The 22,837-nt window shown below is 41.7% G+C and overlaps 1 protein-coding gene across 1 annotated transcript in view; it reads left to right on the top strand.

Annotated features, from left to right (window-relative positions):
• The window catches only part of CFAP58 (cilia and flagella associated protein 58), a 105,835-nt gene extending 84,379 nt beyond the window's left edge, over window positions 1-21,456 (top strand). Inside the window, exons 17-19 of the mRNA XM_048218933.2 lie at window positions 14,170-14,289; window positions 16,814-16,947; window positions 20,677-21,456. Coding sequence (XP_048074890.1) covers window positions 14,170-14,289; window positions 16,814-16,947; window positions 20,677-20,788 — 366 coding nt within the window. The 3' untranslated portion in view covers window positions 20,789-21,456. The remainder of the gene's footprint in view (window positions 1-14,169; window positions 14,290-16,813; window positions 16,948-20,676) is intronic.
• The last annotated feature ends 1,381 nt before the right edge of the window (window positions 21,457-22,837 follow it).

Below are 22,837 nucleotides of genomic sequence, written 5' to 3'. Positions count from 1 at the left end.
TGAGATACATAGTCATGATAACAAGGAAGGAATAGGTGGGCAGCATGTGAAGAAATTTCCTGGGGAATTTTGGAGTTGAGGATGTGAGAGCAGCTGCAGGTTATGGGAGAAGAGCGGTTTAAGTATTCATGTGGATAATACACCCCCTTCATAGTCATTGATGCCAAAGAAGTACTGAAGTTAGCCTGAAATTACTTTTTGGTGGCCTCCTTTGACCATGATACTTCTCTGTGACTGGTGCACACCTGGATCTTACTGTCCGTAGGGCTACGCTAGAATCATCACTGTCTAGACGCAAGGAGACCACGTTAATAACAAAGTAGCCCCAGGACCACTGAGTAACATGAGCTGATTCCGTGGTGGTCCATGGGGCAACAGAAACATTAGGAGACTGACAACAGAATGTCATTTCTTTCTGGTTGGTACATTTCACGTCACCTTCTCGCCTTATGGTCTACTTCTGGACATGAGCCTATTTTGTATTACAGAACTTAATACAAAATTTTCCACTTCCCTAAAATTTTATTAAGTACTTTATGGAACAATTTGTGTAAGGTCTAATTTTCCAAGTTGTCGGCTGTGCAGCGTAATGACCTCATACTTTTTCGTCTAGTTTCATACCATTATTTATATAAAGAGGTGGCTGGTTTGCATTCAGATTAGGCAAATGTGAAAACTGAGCATGTTTTTTTTTCTACAATTTTAGATCTAAAGCAACATTGTTGCTGTATTTTAGTGCCCTCCAATAAAAATAAATAAAAAGCCGTATCTGTAATTGTAAATTTTCTAGTTGTCATAGTAACAAGGTAAAAAGAATCAGGTGAAATTAACTTTGATAATATACATTATTGAACTGAATTTATCCAAAATAATTATTATTTTCACATGAAATGAATTTTAAGTTATGTGATATTTCAGATTCTTTTTTTGTACTAAGTCTATAACATCTGGTATTTTATACATAGAGCACATATCAATTGAGACTATCCACATTTCAAGTGCTTAATAGCTGCATACGGCGAGTGGCTTCCATACTGACTGGTGCAGATCTACTTTTTGGCCATGATTACTTGAGTATCAGCTTGACTACTAAATTCTTTCTAATTTGATGAGTATGTCTATGTAATCTGAATGATGACACTCATAGGAGTGACAGAGAATTACTTGGTAAGAATCATTCATTCATTCATTCATTCTTTTCATTTATTTGCTCATTCACTCATTTTCATTCACTCATTTATTCATTAGGTTAGAGTTCTACTTCATACCATACACTAAATTTTACGCATATTGCGAAAGTTATAGAGTAGAATAAAAGTGAGTTTCTATATGTTCTTGGAGGGTGGAGTAAGTCCCCCCTTTTTCATTTGGGAAAAAATTATAACGTAGAAAAGTAAAGTATAATAGAACAAATATACCTGTCACCCATCCAGAATGGTGAATTTTAATGTTTTGTCACATTTGTTTTAGACTAAAAAAATAAATAGAGTAGCTCTTTCAGTTTGGGTGGACCCCTTGAAGTCCTATTTCTTTCCTGACTTTTCTAGAGGCAACAACTATCAGGAATTTGATGTGTATTCCTTCAGTGTATTTTTATGCTTTTACTGCGAATTGATGCATCTACAAACAACGTAATTACTTCGTGTACTTTACATTTATGCAAATGGTCTTACAGTATATATATTATTATTAATTTTGTTCTTTTTTCCACACTCAACATTATATTTTGAGAAATATCCATGATGATATACATAGATGCTGTGGATAATTCTCTTGCATATTTCTTTCTTTTTTTAAAAAAAGATTTTATTTATTTATTTGAGAGAGAAAGAGAGTGCAGGAGGGCGGACAGAGGGAGAGGGAGAAGCAGACTCCCTGCCGAGCAGGGGGCCCAATATGGGCTCCATCCCAGGCCCCTGGAATCATGACCTGAGCTGAAGGCAGATGATCCACTGACTGAGCCACCCAGGTGCCCCTGCTTTGATGTCAACTTTCTAGAAGAGAGTTTTGTAGTATGTATTAAAGGCCTTCTAGTGTACTCAGAAATTCTACATTAGGAATTAATCCGGAGAAAAAATTCAGTTGTGCATAACTCTGCTGCACTGGAATGCTTATTGTCGTGTTATTTACGTTATATATAAAGTTAAAGAGGAACCAGGGATGATAACACACCATAAACTGAAGAATATAGTAGTTTCTCCTTATTCTCAATTTCACTTTGCGTGGTTTCAGTTACCTGTGGTCAACCGCGTTCTAGAAGCTAATGATCCTCCTCCTGACACACGGTCAGAAGGTCCGTGGTAACCTAAGTTTACGTACGTCACAACGCCTCCGTCATTCACCTCACTTCGTCTCATCTCACATCATCACAAGAAGGGCAAGGACAGCACAGTAAGATGTTTTTAGAGAGACCACATCCACACAACTTTTATTACAGTATATTGTTGTAATTGTTCTTTTTCGTTTTTAATCTCTTCCTGCACCTAATTTATGAACTCACCTTTATCATGGCGAGGCATGTATGGGAAAAAACATAGAATGCATAGGGTTTGGTATTATCTGCAATTTCAGGCATCCACTGGGGGTCTTGGAGCTTATCCTCTGCAGGAAAGTGCTGACTCCTCTGTAGCCAAATCCACCCACGGATAAAATCCCGAGCAGCACTGCGGTAATGCTAGTGGTGCAGCTAATCTGAGGAAACTGGGAAAGCCCCCAGGGGAGGTTACTCTGAGCAGCATTTTGAAAGCTGAGAGGTGTTGGACAAGGGCTAGAGCTGGGAGTGGGGGGAGGGCATTAGGGAGGAATGGGTGGCCAGTGCCAAGGCGAGGGGGCTTAAAAGAATCCGGTGGATTAGGGAGGGAGAGTGACTCAGTGTGATGGGCCCACAGGAAACAGGAAGGAGCCGAGCAGGACGGAGCCCTCTCTGCTCTGAGCCCGTTCTGTGATGTCACGGTCCTATGAATATTTGGAAGCTTTTTAGGATTTAATCACAAAATCCAAATTACTTGGTGTTATTTCAACTTGAGTATGTAATTCCATCAGAGTATTTCTTGTTTTAAAATTTAATTTGGCTTATTTAAAACTATGTACCACTCCAAAGAATTTTCCAGGTTAGCAAGATTTCCCTCAGCTGCCTTTCATTGGCCCCACTGCATGTTTTAATAACTTGATTGTGTAAGGCCCTTTCTTTGTGCAGCTGTCATTGTCAGTGTATAGTGGCACAGCTGCTCTATTCTCTCTTGATGCCTCTCCACCTTGGCCATCCCTCTGGTGTGGCTGTTAACTGAGAATGGTGGAGGCAGGGTGCTTGATAATGGGTGGGAAGAAGCCAAGAGTGTGCTGGTCCGGGCTTGGAGTCATACTGGGTGGGTTAGAGTCCTGGCTCTGCAATTTGTAGCTGTGTGATCTTGGACAAATTACTTAGCCTTGCTGAGCCTCAGTTTCCTTAATACATGTTTGTCAAAAGGATGTCCTGCTGCCTCCTTATAATGGAGCTCACCGTCTTCTTCCCGAAGCCAGCTCCTTCCCTGGCTTGGGTGTGCACATTCATGGTGTGGCAGCTTGTCCAGGCACCCAGAGGCTTAAAATGCCAGAGTTTCTGACTCCCCCATCCACCTGCTGGTCAGTTGCTGAGGTCAGTTCCTGAGTCAAGTAAATTGCATCTCCCCATGCTCTTGCATCTGTTTCTAACCTTACATGGTTTGTCCCCCAGCCACTCTTCTGATGTAGGTCCTGACTTCTATTATCTTAGACCAGTGTTCTCCAATGTAGAGCACCTAAGACAATCTACTGAGTGTTGGAAGAAAATATCGGAACTTCTACATATATGCACATTTTAATCTCAGTCTTTAAAATGCTCTATTTTACATGTGTCTTATAAATTATTAGAGTAGTACATGTATATAATATACTATAATATATTAATGTTATTAACATATTATTCACCAAGAAACCCTCCATGGTTTCCTCCTGCCTATTGTGTTGAAAGCAAACTCATCTGTCTATCATTCAAGACACACATAGTCATCTTTTTTTTTTTTTTAAAGATTTTATTTATTTATTTGACAGAGATAGAGACAGCCAGCGAGAGAGGGAACACAAGCGGGGGGAGTGGGAGAGGAAGAAGCAGGCTCATAGCAGAGGAGCCTGATGTGGGGCTCGATCCCATAACGCCGGGATCACGCCCTGAGCCAAAGGCAGACGCTTAACCGCTGTGCCACCCAGGCGCCCCTATAGTCATCTTTTCTAGTCTAGTAAGATAGTCACTTGCAACTGTCCTTGCATATACTGCAGGCTTACTGGATGCTTTTATGCTCTCACCTCCTTACCTTTATACTTTTGTTTATATTCTTCCCTTCTTTTTCTTTCCACTTGCTATAGGAAGCAGTGTGAATAATGCTTAAGGACAAGGATGGAGAGATATACACACATGCATATATATATACGTATGTATATATACATACGTATATATATACACACACACACACATATAAACACATATTTGTACATATCTACCTATATCTGAATCTGTGTATATATACACACATATAGGTATAATATATGTTTATCTCAATCTTTGAAATGTTCTATTTTATATAGGTTCATATCTTGGTTCTGCCACTTTCTAGTTGTTTTATTTAGGTAAGTCACTGACACTTCCAAGCCTCAACTCTCTCATCTGGAATATAGGGATAATAATCAATTCTCAGGTTTGTTGCGATGATTTATTGAAATGCCACATTTGAGGGACGCCTGGGTGGCTCAGTCGGTTAAGTGTCTGCCTTCGGCTCAGGTCACGATCCCGGGGTCCTGAGATGAGCCCCATGTCAAGCTCCCTGCTCAGTAGGGAGTCTGCTTATCCCTCTCCCTTTGCTCATCCCTCCCACTAGTGCTCTCTCTTTCCTCTCTCTCTCTCTCTCTCAAATAAATAAATAAATAAAATCTTAAAAAAAAAGGAAATGCCACATTTGAGCTGAGCACCAGGCCTGATGCATCCATAGTACCTGTTCTGTAGACAGAGCTGCTGGGACAGCTTCTGTTATTCTTTTCCAGTATTTCTTGTCCAGTTCTCCCAAATTCTGAGATTACGCAGGAAAATGAATATTTTCATAACATAAATATATTTACTAAAGAGCTTGCCATTTATGTGACTGTTACCTATACTCAGACATCCCTACCAGCATCATGTGACTAACTCCTGCCCATCTTGATATCGTTGGTCTCTCTTTTTCAGTAGGATTGTCCACTGTTATTATCAGCCAACAAGACATTCAAATACAATGCAAAGCAATTGTAAGCTTTGCAAAAGATGCCAGATCACTTGAAGTCAATGCAAGTGATATTAGAAAAATTCTAGAATCCTATCAAAGGCAATGGCAAAGCAGCATCTGGCAGGAAAAGAGAAAATCAAACAATTATAAGTGTAGGTGCCTCAAAACAGAATGTTTTAAATATCAAAGGATTAAGAGGGGATTTGGGAGAAATTAATGAAGGCTTTGAATATTTCCGCTAACGGAAGTCTTTTAAAAATAATTGGCCCGAGTACTTAACTAAGATACAAAAAGCATTAACCATAAAAGAAATTATGGATAAATCTTACTACATTATCATTAAGAAAGTCTGCTCCTCAAAAGAAGTCGTAAAGAAAGCAAGGCACAAACTTTATATGTCTTTATCCAGAATATACAAAGAATTATAAATCAGTAAGAAAAAGACAACGGTAGAAAATAGGAAAACAATGTGTGTGAAACAGGCATTTCTCGGAAGAGGAAACACAAATGATGAAGACACTTGAAAAAAATGCTTAACCTTATTTTATAAGAAGGGAAATAAAATGTATGACCGCATTGAGATACTGTTTTACTATTTCTAGAGGGACAAAAGGTATGATGTCTGTATTAGTTATTATTGCTTGGCTTTAAATTACCACCCATTTGGCAGCTTAATACACATTATTTCATAATTTCAGCAGATAGGACTCTCGACATGGCTTAGTTGGGTCCTCTGCTTGGGGATGCCTGGTGACACTGAGCAATAGCAACGATGCAGACCAGTGGGAATTTTTAGAGCACACTTTGGAAAATCATTTTTACATTCTCCTACAAAGTTGAACATTTATGTTGCTTAAGGTTCAGCCATCCCGCTCCTAGGTCTGCATGCTGGGAAGACTTGTAACTGGGGACTAGGGAACATGCAGGAGAATGTTCATGGCAACATTGTTGATAAAAACAAAACCCTGGAAACAATCCAAATGCCCACTGGCAGGAGAATGCGTAAACTGTGGGATTTTCACCCAACAGAGTATCAGATAAAATACAGAACACGGAAGCGCACAACGGCGTCAATAAATCTTTTACCAATTATGTTGAGTAGAACAAGCAAGTCAAGGAAACTAAGTATGCTGGGATGTATTTTTATAAAGCTCAAAGCAAAGCAAAATTGAATAATAGATGTATGATAAAACTCTCTGGAAAACTCAAGGGAGTGACAACAGCAGGGTTCGGATGGTGCTTACCTTGGCTGATGGGGGCAGTTGTGTAGGCACGGGGATGGGATGGAGAAGGGAATGCACGGATGCTGTCAGGTATTGATGTTCTATTTCGTAAGTTGGGTGATGGATTCATCATGAGCATTCATTTTCTTATGATGCTTTATAGTTATATATGCTATATGTTCTTTTGTATGGCTGTTACATAATAAAAAATTTAAAAACTGTTGTACTGCAGAAGTCAGATATATGAAAGAAGTAAAATTGCACCATAATATTGTTAGCTATGTAAAAAAAAAAAAAAAACAAACCCTGAGGCGCCTGAGTGGCACAGTCGGTTAAGCGTCTCGCTCTGGGTTCTGGCTCAGGTCGTGATCTCAGGGTTGTGAGATCGAGCCCTGTATTGGCTCCGTGCTCAGCGCAGAGTCTGCTTAGGATTCTCTTTTTCTCTCCCTCTGCCCTTTTCCCCCCACCCCTCAAATAAATAAATAAATAAATAAATCTTAAAAAAAAAAACCCACTTATTTTTTTAAGTTTATTTATTTAAGTAATCTCTACACCCAGTGTGGGGCTTGAAATCATGACTCTGAGATCAAGAGTTGGGTGCTCTTCCAAACGAGACAGCCAGGTGCCCCCCAAACCCAATAATTTTAATTCATCCTAATTGTACTTTATTACAATTAAAATGCAAATTTTAAAATTATAAGACAAAATACTCAAAAATTAAAGAAACTCCTAAAATGAATTTTAGATCCGTTTTTCAAGGAAAAAAATCTCAAACTTTTTCTGTACTATTTATTAGGAAAATTGATCCTATTCTCAGTGGATCGACTTCAAGTGGCTTTATCTATTCAATCTGTCCTTTGGCAGTGAGGCTCTTCTCTAATTCATGAATACAAGTATTACCGCTATGACTACTGTCCCCACTGAGACCCATCTGAAATCTCCCCCTCTCCGCAGTCCATCAAATGAGTATCGTCTCTACTTCTGAACCTACCCACTACCCAGCACTCCTAGCACCTCTCTGGGGACCTGGCAAGACTTGGGCTTATTTTATGACTTAGTTATTTGTTTTTCTTCTGCCAAAAAGTGAGCTCCTTGAAGTCTGGACCTTATCTATCTTTGTATGAAACTAGCACAATCATATGCGTCGTGCTGGCACTGAGTAAGACCTCAGTGGACTTGAATTTTTCTAGACCTGTTTCATTAGAGGTTTTAAGAAAAGCCAACACCATCCTGACTTAATATGTGCAAATTCTTCACATACGTGAAGTTGTGAGGTAAGGTACAAGGGTAAAACCAGCCAGCAGTCTCGGTAATGAAGTTCAGGTCGATCTAAGCAATTATAGACCCTGTCCAGGACTTCGCAAACATATATTTGCATTTGAGAACAAAACCCGTTGCAAAGAGATCTCTCAAGAAAGTTTGTGCTGTTTCTATCAGAAAGTACCAGAAGCATTTTTCCTATTATTACAAAAATGGTAAAGGTTAGTGCGTGCAGATTTCTCCTATGCCTCATAAAACACTTAATCGTCTACATCCAGAGCCAAGAACCACTGTGTAACCAAGCAGTTTCCTGCTCATGAGGAACTCAGCTGTGTAATTCTGTTTCATCCCCAAATCCTGCATCTCCCAGCCTCTCCAGGGGGCTTTACCACTTCATGACATCATAAACAAGATAGGTCCAGAGTTCAGGTTAGCTGACATTTTCGTTATAAAGCTAATAAACAAGAAAGCCCCAAGGTATCAGCCATTATTTTCCCTTTCCTAAAGCTAGATAGAAATGTAATATGTTTACAGAGTTTCTCATTTATTTTCCTACTAACGAAAAGAAGCATTTCTAGATAAATTAGGCAGTGCTCTGGAGTTGCCTTCATATAAAGAGGGAAGCAGTTTTACTTAAAATTTTAAATTTGGCTTTAGTCCTCTGTTAAGGATTATGGATGGGGGTGGGAAGGTGGAAAACAAACTAAAACCAAACAAATAGGCAAAAATGTAATGCATTTTTTTAAACTGTAGAAAAGAGTTCTGTGTGCAATTAGAATTCTTGTGTTTAAGGAGGCTGTTTAAGAAGTCCACACATTATTTAGTTTCAGAGTTAAGCTTGCATTTTCATGTGTCCGTATGCACACGCCCCTACAAGCAGAGATTCAGAGCCAATTAATGTGAAGACTTTTGCCAGTCTTATGAGTTAAAAAAGGCATTTGAAACCGCTTGCACTATCAGAAACTGCTATAAACCTTTTACTAAGAGATCAAGGTTGTATATCAAGTGTTTTCATGAGTTATACAAAACACGCGTGATGAAAACGTTTCACTCAAATGTATATGATTTATAGGACCAACTGGCTCATTAGGGTGAATTATATAAGTTCGGCTAACTGGGAGTTGTGACCCAGTGATCTAATTAAAGTGAAAGTTCTCAACATAAATATATCTCACCTCTGTTGATGTGTATTACTAAAATATGATGGACATAGTTTGCTGACAATATAATTGCAAGCCACAAAATTACCGAGCATCTACAATGAGTAGAACACAATAGCAGGTATGAAGGACACGTAGAAAGATCTGTCATAGTTCTGACCTTAAAGGCTCATAATACAACTGGAAAGAATGGATTCATAGGGATTAAATACCGAAGTAATGTAAATGGTATCTTGACATTTTGGAAAAAAGATTTTCTGTGTATTCTGTGCAGTTGGGTCTCCCAGAAGGAGTGATTGGGGGATTTTTTTTTTTTTTTAAACCAATTTCTTCTTGAACCCACTGGGTGAGCTGGAGTGAAGACAAGGTGCTGTCTCTTTCTTTGGAGTACATGGTATCCAAGCATCTCAGTGAGTGGCTTTAGCCCTGGTGGGTATAGATAAGCATGTGATTTTGGATGAGGAGCCAAGCTGCCTGATTCACAGGAATTAGCTAGTTCACCGGGTGAGCGATTATTTGCAACGCACGCCCAAGCAAATTGATGAATCCAGGGTGAACAGAATCAATGCACTGGCATTTGCCAAGCACGGATTCAGATTAAAGCAGAATACATTAGTTCGTCTTAGTCAGTTATTGCCTCAAGTAGGCGAGCTGAGGAAGAGGAGGTGTTAAGGTGCACGTGGAATGTGAACTACCTTCTGTTTGCAGTTGAAGATGCAGAGTGAAAGACAGGGAATATAAACAGACGGTGAATATAAAATTGTAGCTCGGCGGGGAAAGGAGTTCTGTGAGCAACTCCATTTCTTCCTCCGAATTGTACCCAGAATAGCACTGACTCCTATTTGCATAGACTGTTCAGAATGTAGACTTTTAATTTATTGTCAGATAAAATACAAACACCTGAAGTCTGAGTGACTTCGTGTCTGGAGTTTCCAACCTGGGGTTACAGACCGTCACCGTGTAATGACAGCATTATTTGAAGCTAATACTGTAATTAATTTCTTACCACTCTACTCAGCCGATGTTAATAATGAGCCGTGCTGTTATCCAGGATAACTTGGCAGAGACTCTTGCAGCAAGAGAATCCATAACATGTCTGACAGTCTGTCCAACTGAGAGGATGGGATGTCTAGCAAGGGAGCATCATTTCGAGGATGGACATAATATGTTTTATGCTTGCAAGTCGTGTTCCGCCAGGGCGAGAGCTAGTCTCCTGATGGTAAGAGTCTAGCTTTTTTCCAGTATAGCTGTTCACAAAATAATTTAGAGAGTGAGGCATGCTACGAAGTAATATTGATGCGCATTATGGACAAACTCTGAATAAATAAAGAAATGCCAACCCGAAGATGCGATCTTTTGTTGGTGGGGAAATAATAAACTATTTATGATTTTCTTATGATGTTTCATTGACATATGGTGCTTCTAACCCAGTGACAAATTAATTGATTTGGTTTAAAAAGAAATGAGTGCAGCTTAACGAAGAAGGACAGGATATGTATTACAAGGCAGCTGGTTCTGCCACTGCTGGCTTATGGAGACAATATCCATCGGACAGCCTAATGAGTCTCTCTGTTGCATAAGATAGATTCTCTTTATAATAGAATTGCACGCTTTGTCTCTAAATGGGGTTATTATACACACCATTGCACAATGTTTGAAGAGCTTGGTTGGCCCTTGTAGAGGGTTAGGAGAGAAATAAATTGGAAAACAATCGTACTTAAGACCTTCAATCCATCAAACACTCCATATTTATCTAAATTACCAGAACGCTCTCCCAAAATACAAATCTGTATGATACACACAGCTAGAATGTTAATGCTGACCGGCCTTCACTTTGGTTTTATCAGTTAGGTTTTCTATTGTAAACACAGACCAAAATTCATCCACACTGAAGCCTGGTAATGCATTTCAGCCACAACCCCCCACTCCTTTTCCCTCTGCTCTTCCCATTTCCACTGTCTTGGTCCCTGAAGTTTCATTTGGTATTCTCTCCACCCACCATGAACACACATGCATCACTTGGCCCAGGTGATTTAACTCGTAGAACTTTTCGACTTTGAAAACTGTAACAGTTTTAATGGTAATTCACTCAGCTTCTTCACTTTTCTCCGCACTTGTCGGTCCTCACTGTTCAGTCGCTCAGTTATTCTTTAGAATAAATCCATTTTGATTCCTTTTACAGCCTTGGAAAAAAACCAGGAAGTGGAAGTGGGGGAAGATGGGCTAAATGGCGGCCTCATTCACTGTATGTGAAAAACACATGTCCTGTTAGAGGGCGTGGGTGGAGCCCATTCAGCTGGCCTAGGTTGGGAGAGCATGGAGCTGAGTCATACTCTTATCTCTGGGTGCTCTCCCCTGGCTGCCAACCCAATTTCACCTTCTGGCTCCATTCTTCTACCGATAGTATCACGTAGCCTTTAGCAATTACGTAGCGCAATTTCCTCCAAATTCTTTCAGCGTTATAAAATGTCTTCAAGCCCCAGAGGAGGCGTTGCATGGCAAAGTGATTCTTTCCTATACGACGACTGGATTTTTGACTTGTCACACTTTGGACTTTGGGACACACCGTTCATTGTTGTTGACCTTGGGATTCTCACTTAAGAGGCGAGGTAGCAATATTTGCTTCTTCCAGCCTCTCTCCTCTGCGTCTCTTTCCTCCCTGCCAAGAGCAGTTGAAAAGTGTTCCGCCTGGGAAACTTTCGAAGGTTCTTGGAGTAAGACGATCTTTTCAGCTTACGACGTTATTATATCCCAAACCAGATTGCTTCCTTCTCGTCTTTGTGGGGTTCTTTACTTTTCAAGTCTACCTGTATTCTGGTAGAGAGGAAGGGGAGCTGAAAGAAATGGACAAAACAGTTTCATGGGCTTCTCCACATATTTATTACCCTCTCCAAATTAAATCTTGAAGCCTTGTCAGAAGTGTTATTTCTCCAACAGAGCAGGCATTAAGTGGCTATAGAAAATAAACTCACCTCCTGACATCTTTCCCATTGCTTGCTACATCCATTTACTGGGAAGATTATATGTAAGGTGTGATGGGAGGTGTTGTACAATAAAGGAAAATCACCACTTTGTAATTCTGTTCATTCAGTTTTCTTCTTTTGCACGGGCTTTTGGATTTCCTTGTCGTTTCTGGAATTATTTCTTAAATGTTGAATACTGTTTTTTTTTGATACATGTTTCTCTAGAATCTTATTCCATCCAACTAATTCTTAAGTTACATACATTCTTTTAAAAGTGGAGTCGTGTTATTTGTGATAAAATTTCTATAATTTGGCCAGGGGGAAGAAAAATCTAAAATAAATGGTAACAATGAGTAGTTAATGAATTTTCTTCTACTGATTTTTTTTTTAATGATTCTCATGTTCTCTGTCAAAAACAGATTATTTGATGACAGTGCTAAGAATACTTAGCTCCAGGTAAAAATTAGTTTCCATTTGCTTGGAGGTGTCATTTACTGAGAGGGCTTTTACTTATATTTTTTCTTTAACATAATTACCTTAAGGAAATAAATATGTACAGAGACAAATGAATAGACACACTAGTCTTTATCAATGTGTGTTCAAATTATTGCAGTTTAGAGAAATGGGAATCCGGAACTGAGATGCCTAAGAAATAAATCTTCCCTTGTATGTAGTTTCTGTAGTTCAAGAATCTGAAAACACATTACAAGCAATTAAACTTTAGGGTACAAATGGGAATTCTATATTGTTTGTTGGTTAAGTTCAATTATGAAATTATGATTTGCTGTGGGTTCCTCGCAAGCCCTTTCTTTTAGTTCTACCAGTGTGCACGCCCTAGTTTTCTCGGCTTTTTACCTATTCTCTCAAACTACTTCCAGATCTCTGTTCTTCCCATACCATATTTCTTAAAAGACTCGCTTTCTTTACTTCCTACTTCTGATTTGTTTTCCGGCCTTTGTGACTTTTGCTCCCCCAATGTTACTGCACACTCTCTAAGGTCAGTGGTGTCGTCCTAATAGGCCTCTCCCAAGGCCATTTTCAGTCCCCCTTCTGTTTCTTTTCTTAGACCATCTGATATCACTGACCACTCAAATCACGTTTCCCTTTTTAAACCCTGCCATTTCCTGGTTGGGAGACATTCAGTTACTACTCTCCCTTGTTCCTTTTCTCTGGGTCTTTCTTCTTTGCTTCCTCCTGATATGCTGGCTCTCCCAAAGATCTCGTTGTTCTGGCCCATCCCAAAAGCCATCCTTGGATGATGGAGCCACTCTCATGGCTCTAGCCATGAGCCACCTCCAGTTCCAACTTGCTCTTTAGTTCCAACTCTGGGATCCCATTTTCAACTCCTCTTCTCAATATCCCACGACACCTGAAGCTCAACATATCCAGACCCCACTGATGATCAGAAGAGAATGTTGGAACTCTTCCTCCCCCCCCCAACACCCCTTCTTTGCTAGCCTCCCTGCCTCCATTACCATCACCCTTCAGCCCCCAAGGTGTCCATATTAGAAGCCTTGGAGTCTTCTTGGTCCTGCTCCTTCCTTCCTCACATGTCTGATCTTCCACTCAATCTCACTGATTCTATCTCAGGAATGTCTTCACATCTACATCCTCTCCATCTTAGTTGCCTTAGGTCCATCCGTTTTCATCTTCTGCTTACCCTGGTCCCCTGAGCAGTCTCCTTACTCTGTTCTCTGCCTTCCTGCTGGAGCTATTCCTCTGAAGACAAATCCAGGCACGGCTCATCCTTTCCTCCCAAACCACACAGCCTGGAGCCTACCTATGAGCCCAGCCTCTTCACTCCACTTCTCCCTCCTTTGGCCCAGGGCACCTACTGAAACTAGACTTACTTCTCCCCTTTCTTGACTCTGAACCTTGGCCTAAAAACCTTTCCTTTCTTCCTCTGCTTGGGGAAAAGTACTCGTTCTTCAAGCAACAATTCAAAGGACATTTTTGTGAAAGCTCCCCCACTCCCTGGTTTTACTGGCCACAACACTTGTCCAAGTCTTCCATCTCTGCCCTTGTCTCTCAGTCATGTGATCATAAGTTTAGGTAGAGAGAGACTTTCCCTTCCTCACGTGTCATATTATTTGTACCCAAATGCTGGGCCCATCCTAAGCCCTTGACCGGGGTTGTTTGGACGTACTCTTGATAGAATCTACGGTGAATGTGATCAGTGTGGCCTTCCGAAGCATCTTAGGGTGGCCCCAAGTCCTCCTGAGCTTGCTGGTAAAGGCACTTTCCCTGTGTTGATGGGGCTGTTTACCTCCCTTGTGGTTTTGCTCTCCGCCAGGAAAAGGAGAAACTGTACGTGGAGCTGAAGCACATCCTGGCCCGGCAGCCTGGTCCCGAGGCTGCAGAGCAGCTGCAGCTCTACCGCCACACGCTGCGGGAGAAGACCAAGCAGCTGAAAGTAAGTGGGAGCCCCCGCCTCTGCCCGGCCACACGCGAGGGACCTAGACAAGTCCACTGTCTCGGTTCAAGGAGCCGGTCTCCCAAATGCCGCAAGCCACAGAGGCTGGCTTTTTTAGAACCCCAGTCCCAGGAAGAGCAGGGCACATCTCAGAGCTAGCCCCCTGCATCTAGACCAACAGACCCACGAGTCTCTGTTTGCTCAAAGAGGGAGGGAGCTGAGCAAGTACGGAAAGAGTTGGAGGGAGGATGATGGCACCAGAATGGAAATTTGGGGGATGGGCGTACAGGGATGATCTCAAGATGAGTGAGAAGACTTGGATGGGGGGAAGAACAGAGGGAAGGTTTTTTTTTTTTAAAGGGGAGTTTCTTTTCTTTTTTTTTAAAGATTTTATTTATTTATTTGACAGAGAGAGACACAGCCAGTGAGAGAGGGAACACAGCAAGGGGAGTGGGAGAGGAAGAAGCAGGCTCCCAGCAGAGGAGCCTGATGTGGGGCTCGATCCCATTACGCCGGGATCACGCCCTGAGCCAAAGGCAGACGCTTAACGGCTGAGCCACCCAGGCGCCCCAGAGGGAAGGTTTTAACACCGTCATCCCCCAGAGCAGACCGCTGGGCCAAAGCGGGTCTTTGCTATTCTAGTCCAGCTGCAGTACATGTGTGGAAAGTACAGGCTAGTCCCCAGTCCCCAGGGTCGGCCCTCGCGACCATCTCTCAAATCAGTCACTATGGAAGGAGAGTAAAATCGCTTTAGAATTCCGTGAGCATAAATTCCCTTCTAAGTGACTTCAGAACCTCAGCTGGGGAGATGGAACGTTTTATTATGACACGTGCCTTTTAAAAGTTTTCTCAAAAACTGTGTTCCCATTATATCTGGAGCTTTACCTCCTGAGCAAGCGCTTAGATATTCTTGGCATGTCAGCGAAGTCTTACACACGCGTGCGCAGAACGTAGCACACGCCGGCTGAATTCTGGCACTGACCTGCGCAACGAGGGTCGTAATCGTCGCCTTTCTGCCTGGGGTGATAGAGCTGCCATGCTCCTATAGTTCTCATCCTTTCACAAATAGGACATTGTGAAATCACAGCCTTCTACTGTAAAAAGGCAGATGAAACAGAAGTGTAATTAGAACGTGAATTTTCAACTTATCACTCAAGTGTTTATTTCATATGAGTATCCAGAGATGTATTTCGAATTTTGCATGAGGCATAATCTTTTGATGATTTTCATCCTTTTAAACAATCGTATATTCCAAACAAAATAAAAGCTCATTGTCTCAGGAGTGGGTATAGATTAGAACAGCACATGTCTGTCTCACACTGTCAGCCACCTTCAGCACTGGATGGCCTTATATGGCTCACAGGGGCTTTTTGGTATTTTAACCCTTTAACTCAGGAAATCGAGAATTTTGCTCTGCTGAAATGTGACCCCTGGTGGAAGAGGTCCAGAGGTGGTGGTCCTCAGCCTGTCTGCCAGTTTGTCCTCATTATCTGGGCTCTTTTAGGAAATGCTATAGTCATTGTTTGGAAACAGAGCCTTTGTTCCTAATTGCTTAACTATTAAGGCAGGGTTCCTCCCAACATGAAAGTCCTATTCTTTAGCTCTTGATAGCATAGTCGAATCGTTTTTCATAGGGATTAAGGGAAAATGTTCAGAAGCAGATGAATACTCAGAAGACAAAGATCCTCCTTTTGTGCAAATTTTCAAAATAGTGAGCAAGAGGGGAAACAAATCTGTTACATGCCCCTTAGAATGGTAACCTTCCTTCCTTCCCTTTGGTTTCTGTGGGGTGCACTTCTAGCTTGGGCATGCTTTACACGCCCTGTTCAGATGAGTAAATTCCCACTCTTCTTGCTCAGCTGAGACCAGAAGCATCTATGGGACACCGGAGTGGAAGAGGCAGGTAATCAGCGTTCCTGTCACACATGCTTTAGACTCTCAGCTCCCTGCTTCTCAGAGCTTAAGTGCTGCGGTGCTGGGAGAAAGGAAGAACCTGTAAAGAGTCCCAAGGAACACAATGAAGAGGTGATAGGCATTTAGCAGAATAGTAACCCAGGAAAACACATTAATTGAACGCCTACTTAGTGGTCGTGGTGGCAGGATGATTCCAGAATAATTTTTACCCTAATCCTCAAATGTATCCCTCTCCCTAGTGATGACTTCCCTGAATGCTCTTTAAAAAGGCTTTAAATGCAATTTGATACTGTGTGTCTGAGAGTTTTTCTGTCTCTGCTCACAATATATCTGAAACACACCATACATGTGTGCGCATACTTGAATATGGCCTGAGAGTTCTTCTAAGCAGAGGTTTTACTACGTTTGTCACTGGATTAGGAGTCTTCAGACCCGAGTCAGATTTTTACCTACACACAGACCTTGAGAACTGGCAGAACTGAGCAGATTAGCTATTAAACTTGGGGCACGGTTTTGTATCGTGCATGGCAGTAGACTAGAAAAAATTTCCAGGAAAGGATATTGTCTCACTGTGTCTCTTCTGCTAATGTTGCTTTATTTGTCATGTTAGGTTTTGTCTGCGGACTTGAATATGTATGAATCACAGAACCAAGAATATAAATATGAGATCGAGAAACTTACCAATGAATTGATGAACTTAAAGAAGAAATACCTAGCTCAGAAACGTAAAGAATACATTCAGAAGTAAGAATTAGTCAAATGTTCTTCTAATTTTATTGTGCCTATTACCTGCTGATAAGAAAATAATTGGCAGACAGTTACAGAGTCATGGAATCCATGGGGGTAAACTAAGGCACAGGGTGAACAAATGACATTCTACAGGTCCCCACTGGTTTGTGTCAGAGCAAGATGCATGACTCATCTGATACTAAGGCCTCTCCTTAGGACCCTAACAGGGATCCATTAATATCTGCTCATCGGTGGACCTCCCACGGAGCAGAGGAAACATAGTGTGATTCCCCCCTCCCCCACTTTTTCATGGTTCTCGTGATAATCATGCCATAACAATGTTTGCAAATGAGGTTCACAATCAGGCTTGTCTGAACGAAAAGCACATTCACGTTTACAAACACAAATAATTTTGCTAAGGGGTGGAAGCTTGGTAACGCTGTTCCTTCCAAGAATGCAGCTGTGCCACTGTGATGACGAGTAGCTCTCGGATCCTTTTTACCTACGTTTTAGATAATCTGTCTCTGAACCATCTTTATGTCTAGTAACTGACTTCAGTATCTGCTGGGGGTGTGACGTGAGCTCTTATTCTTCCAGGAGAGGATGATGCCATCGCAGGTTAACATTTTGGGTTTCGGGGTGCCTACATGTGGAATGATAAATGTGTCTTCACTTGGTTATCATCATTTGGCTAACGCTAGGGTGAGAGAGTGGGCCCGAGTGACTCAGTGGGTTTGAACCTTGGCTTGGCCGTGTGGCATTACCCAGCTCATCCAGTTAATTCCGTAGTGGCTCACACTGTGGGTTTAAGTCAGGTTGGGTATTTCATCCACGTGGGTGTTGCAGGGACATGGGGGAAAGCGGGACATCTGCCTGTGATTCGTCAGTGGCAAACAACTACGTGAAGTAACTGGATGCAAATTGATTTGCCAGGAAAAATTTACCCTTCTTGTAAATCAGAATATTCCCTCGTTCCACATTCAGATGCCAGCTTCTCAGTAGAATAAAATCCTGCTAAAAATTAGAGCTAATTTTGGTGGGTCTGTCTTGATGTATGGGTCTGGCAACTACCTGATTCAGAGTCACTGGTGGGATTGGTTAGACATGCAGGTTCCCAGGCCCCATTTCCAGACGTTTGGGTTCTGTGGGCTCTGGGTGAATTTGCAGTTTAGTCACTCCTTAGGTGATTTCCACGCACGCTGAAGCTGGAGAAACACTGATCTGAATGGCGTGAAGCAGTGCGTGTCGGGTGGAAACACTGGGTTTTTTTCAGGACACGAGGGGCGTGCTGTTGGCTGGTTCCAATGTGAGGCATGCATCCAGTCTGGTGACCTTTGACCATTTTGATCACACTCTCTTAATCAGTAAAGCACTTTTGAACTTGTAGCCCCCATATATATGCATGCATACTAAATATACATGTGTTTTGACTTTTAAAATGAAATTTTGATTTTAGAATAGTTTTCTACCTCCAATATATTTTAACTTGTCTAAATTGCATGCAAAATACTATTGTCCCTTTGTCAGTAAGTGGTAAGCTGAGATTTTTTTTTTTATTTTTGAAAGACAAAATATGAATAGAATCTTAAATACCGTCTTTGCGCCTCCCAGTGGGTCCTGTTGCTCATCTTGTAGAGTACATGCAACCATTCTGGGGACCAGCAGTCTAGCTTACACAGTTACAACCAGCCAGCTTAGCTAAGCAGTTCGATAACTCTCTAGAGCGGACTAACTTCCCCACCTTGGCCCTGCAGCTTGGCCTGTTGACCTTATTGATCCCCTCCTGCACACACTCCCCAGTTTCCTTGACACAGAGAGCCTGTGGAGCCAACAGAAATGCCCCTCTGTTGGCTCAGCCCCTCCCAGTGGGGCACCCACTAAAACTGAAATGCCCCCACCCGCAGGCCCCTCATGGATATTTAAATTAAACAGAATTACAGTTAAATTAAAAAGTCAGTTCCTTAGGTGCACTAGTCACGTTTCAACTGCTTAATAGCCATATGGAGGTAGAGGACACAGCCCTGGGCTCCAGATAGACAGCTTTGCCATCATCTTGGAAAGTTCCATTGGGTAGCACGGCCCTAGAATCCTTGCTTTAACTCGTTCTTTCTGCCCTAAAATACTCATTACTTGTAGCCACTCTGACCTGGTTGGGGTGTCATTGGCAGTTCCATTTCGGTGGGGATCCATACACTGGAGATAGACAGAGAGGGGGTTCACAGGAAAAGAGCAAAAGGATTAAGGTGCTGAAGGAAAGTATGCTGAGGCAAGAACAAGGGTGCGGAGAGGGTGTGGACTGGAAGGGAGGAGGCTGAAGGGGGCCAATGTGATGGTCTACGAATATATGACAAAGGCGACATAAAGGAGACGTCATTCCTCTCAGTCACCGTAGACCAAGCCAGCAGCGGTAAGCTGAAGTTCCTTCAGAGAGGGAAAGTTATGTTACTGAAGGCAAGAGAGGGATGGGGGAGGGGACTGCCTGCATCCCCCAGCCATCAAGTAGGCAGGTGGCGAAGTACTAGAAAAAACCCTCTTTACTGGATCCACTCAAGGCTAAAGCTTCTGTCCTGCTTATGGAGGATGATTTTTTTTTTTTAAATAATAATGAAATCAATCCTGCTAAGAGACTGCTGGATTGATTAACCAAATCTCTACAGGTTCTTTCCAAATGGAATAATTTAGAATAATCTCTGTGGATGTTTTCCCTACACTTGCTCTTTATAAAATAGCAACTCATGCCATTTTTGCCTTTATGCCTTCTTTCACTTTTCTCAAACACCCTTTTCATCATGTTTCCATGCTGACCTGCACCCTCCCGCACCTGCCTCTGACTCCCCTGCCCCGGACCCCCAGGCTGGTCTCGAGTTTACAGAACTAGTCAGATTCCTTCCCCACAGGTGGAATTCTCTCCCCTAAGGTAAATCACTTCTAGTTGCCAAGTCTAAAGGGTTTGGCCTTAGTTGTTAGCTTAATTTTTATTTTTAAAAAGGGATTCCACAGATGTTTTTTGTAAGACCCCTAAATACACTATAAGGAATTTGTGTAAATTTAAGCTACCTCTGCAGGAGACCTGAATGTGTATGTGTGCGAATGTGTGTATGTGTGTATGTGTGTATGTGAATGTGTGTGTATATACGAGTGTATTTAAAGGAGATATGTTGTAGATTTTCCTTTATCTATTGCCGAAGGTGCCATCTTATTTATCTTTCTCAGATTTTCTTGTATCTTAAACTATTTCTAATAACAACTGCTGCCTGTCTAAAGTTACAGAAAAATTTGTGTTTTATAAATATCCAAGTTTGATGAAGATACCTTGCGTGTGGTAAATATTTATAAGTTTCCACGGAAACTTTGGAATATAAAAGTTGATAAATGATGAATTAGTCATTAAAACTGGGCCAAGAGAAAGATTCTTCTGACTGATCTTTTTAGTTAAACAAGTGTTTTATAAGACAGGAAGATGATTACAAGTTGAAGTCTCAAGTCCGTAGTGACTGAGTTATAATGAGGTCTTATGTCCACAGTTAGATCAACATTAGGGCGGCACCTTTAATTGTGTCTTTCCCTAATTCTGTGTGTTATCAGTGGACACCTAATTAGATTTAAACAGCCCCCTTGTCTAAGACTGGAAGCTTTAATCACAGCAGTTTTCAGGGGCTACCTCACCCTAGGAACTTAGAGAACACCAAACTTAGAAGAGGAAAAAGATGTTAAGGAAGTTAACTTTCACTTCCTGTCTTACAGAAATAAGGACAGAGTATCCATGGATAACACCTTCTCAATGGCCAAGCCAACTGGCCCTCATTTTACTGGGGGTGGATTTCCCCTCAACAGGCCATCCAAAGTGAAGTCCTAACCTGAAACTCCTGGCTGGGTGCATTGGAACAGCTCCTGAAATTCGCTTTGAAGCATTTTGGAGGAATCTCTTTCAAATCCCTTGGACCCCAAATATTTAGAGAAATCAGTGCTCAAATTCCAGGATGAAAAGAAATGCAAAACTATCATCGTCATGTATATCTAAGAGTGATGACATTCTACTTGGTCCTCACGGATGTTAACAGATTGTAATTATATCATTCAATTAGGCTGACACGTTGCATAAAGCAAATCTTTTGTTACTACCACATTGATTGATTTGAAATGCACCACATACCTAGACACTCTGTAGAGATGGAAGTTTGGATCTGAATTTCTCTATTATAAACATCAGTGTATAGGTTTTACATTTACAAAATATTTTTGAAAAGCAATGCATTTCTTATTAATAAGAATCTATTTTAATTATTCCTCATTAACAAGTCATTGCATGAGGTGAGAAAAAACAGACAAACTCATGTATTTAAAACGTGTTTTGAGAATGATTTCTATGTGGAATTTCTTTTCAGGCCTGGGGTATGAAAATCTATTCCAAAGAGACATACTAATAAATACTTCATCATAAAAAAATAAAAAAGAACCTTTGTAGAGATTTTGATCTTTGCTTTGGTAGAATATGTAATTAAAGTTTAGAACTACTTTGAGAAATATTTAACATAAAGATCTGATTCAGAGGAACCAAGACTTTAAAATGAGGGGCTTGGTCTGGCGTCCTCTGAGGGCTTGCGTTCCTTAGACCGCCCACTTGGAGAACGGAGTTACGTGGGACAAGGATCTGTTTGGCTTTCAGGCTTCAGGCCGACATTTAGAGTCGTTGAATCCACTGTATTGTCTTTCTGTTGAAGCCGCAGTTATGGGGACTTCAGTTCAAAGTTTCCTCATTAAGAGAGTTCATTCGGGAATATTATGTATGGACACTCTGGTCATCTCTCTCACAAGAATTTGACCTCTGCGATTTTTTTAAATCATAGAGGAGTAAGCAGCTCAAGGATAGGACAATATAAGTGGATCATTGCATTTGTGCTGTGGGACCAAGTTTCCCACAGCAAGGAGCAGGAGACTTAATGACCCCAAGGTGCTTGTTCGGATTATACAGAGAGGTGGGATTTTAGAGGGATCGTCTGCATGTTCTGCTGTCCTTCTCAGTTCACCCCCAGAAGCAGATACAAGACGATGATGGCCGTGAAGTGATTTATTATGAAGTGATCCCAGGAAACCCACTAATAGTGGGGAAGTAGGTCAGAGAAGGGAAGGAAATCAAGCTAGGGGGGCATTTCAAGTCAAGTTCCATGGTGGAGACTTTGGCTACATTTTGCAGTGGGCTCTGGAGACCATGTAATCACAGCTCTGAGCTGTCCCTGTCAGGGGTGAGGAAGCCGGAGTGTTTGCAAGCCCCATGCTGGCTGTCGTTGGTCAAGGACTGCTCTGCAGGGGTCCTTCTGCCTGCAGGCAAAGCAGGGTGTGGCAGCCTTGGGGGCAGCCAAGAGACAGAAATGGCATTTGCTGACTGTCACAGTGAAAATGCTAAGGGCTGGGGGAAGTGGGTTAGGCAGTGCCACTCTCTGTTGCTTTTCTCACGTGGTCCCAGGAGGAGAAGGACAGATGGGAATCACCCCGCACTGTAGCTGGTGACCCTGTGGTGAGGTGTGGTCATCAACTCTTAGTATACTGTCTAGGAGGGTGGAGGATAGGTATGTACCCTAGAGAATTTGCCAACAGCAAACCCTAAAGAATCACAGTGGGACAATTTCCATTATTGAAACTCACTGGTGGTATCTTACCTCAGGGACATATTTTGTTTAGACAAATGACTTTTGCAGGTAAGGTAAAGCAAGGCAAAGTTATTATACATGTATAACACTGGAGATTTTCCAGTCCATTCAGGGACATTTTGGAGGATATCTATAGCCAACTTCCTTCCGAGTCCTTGGGGGGCTTTATAAGAGGTTCACTTCTCTAGGGAAGAGGGGTCTATGATTCTTAACCTATTCCAGTATGGTAAAGACTTTGGAGGCAGATGCTGGGTTCA

The sequence above is a fragment of the Ursus arctos genome, unplaced genomic scaffold, assembly GCF_023065955.2.
Source record: "Ursus arctos isolate Adak ecotype North America unplaced genomic scaffold, UrsArc2.0 scaffold_7, whole genome shotgun sequence".
Taxonomy (NCBI): domain Eukaryota; kingdom Metazoa; phylum Chordata; class Mammalia; order Carnivora; family Ursidae; genus Ursus; species Ursus arctos.
Note: the sequence above shows the minus strand (reverse complement) of the source record. Positions and strands in the feature narration are given on the sequence as shown.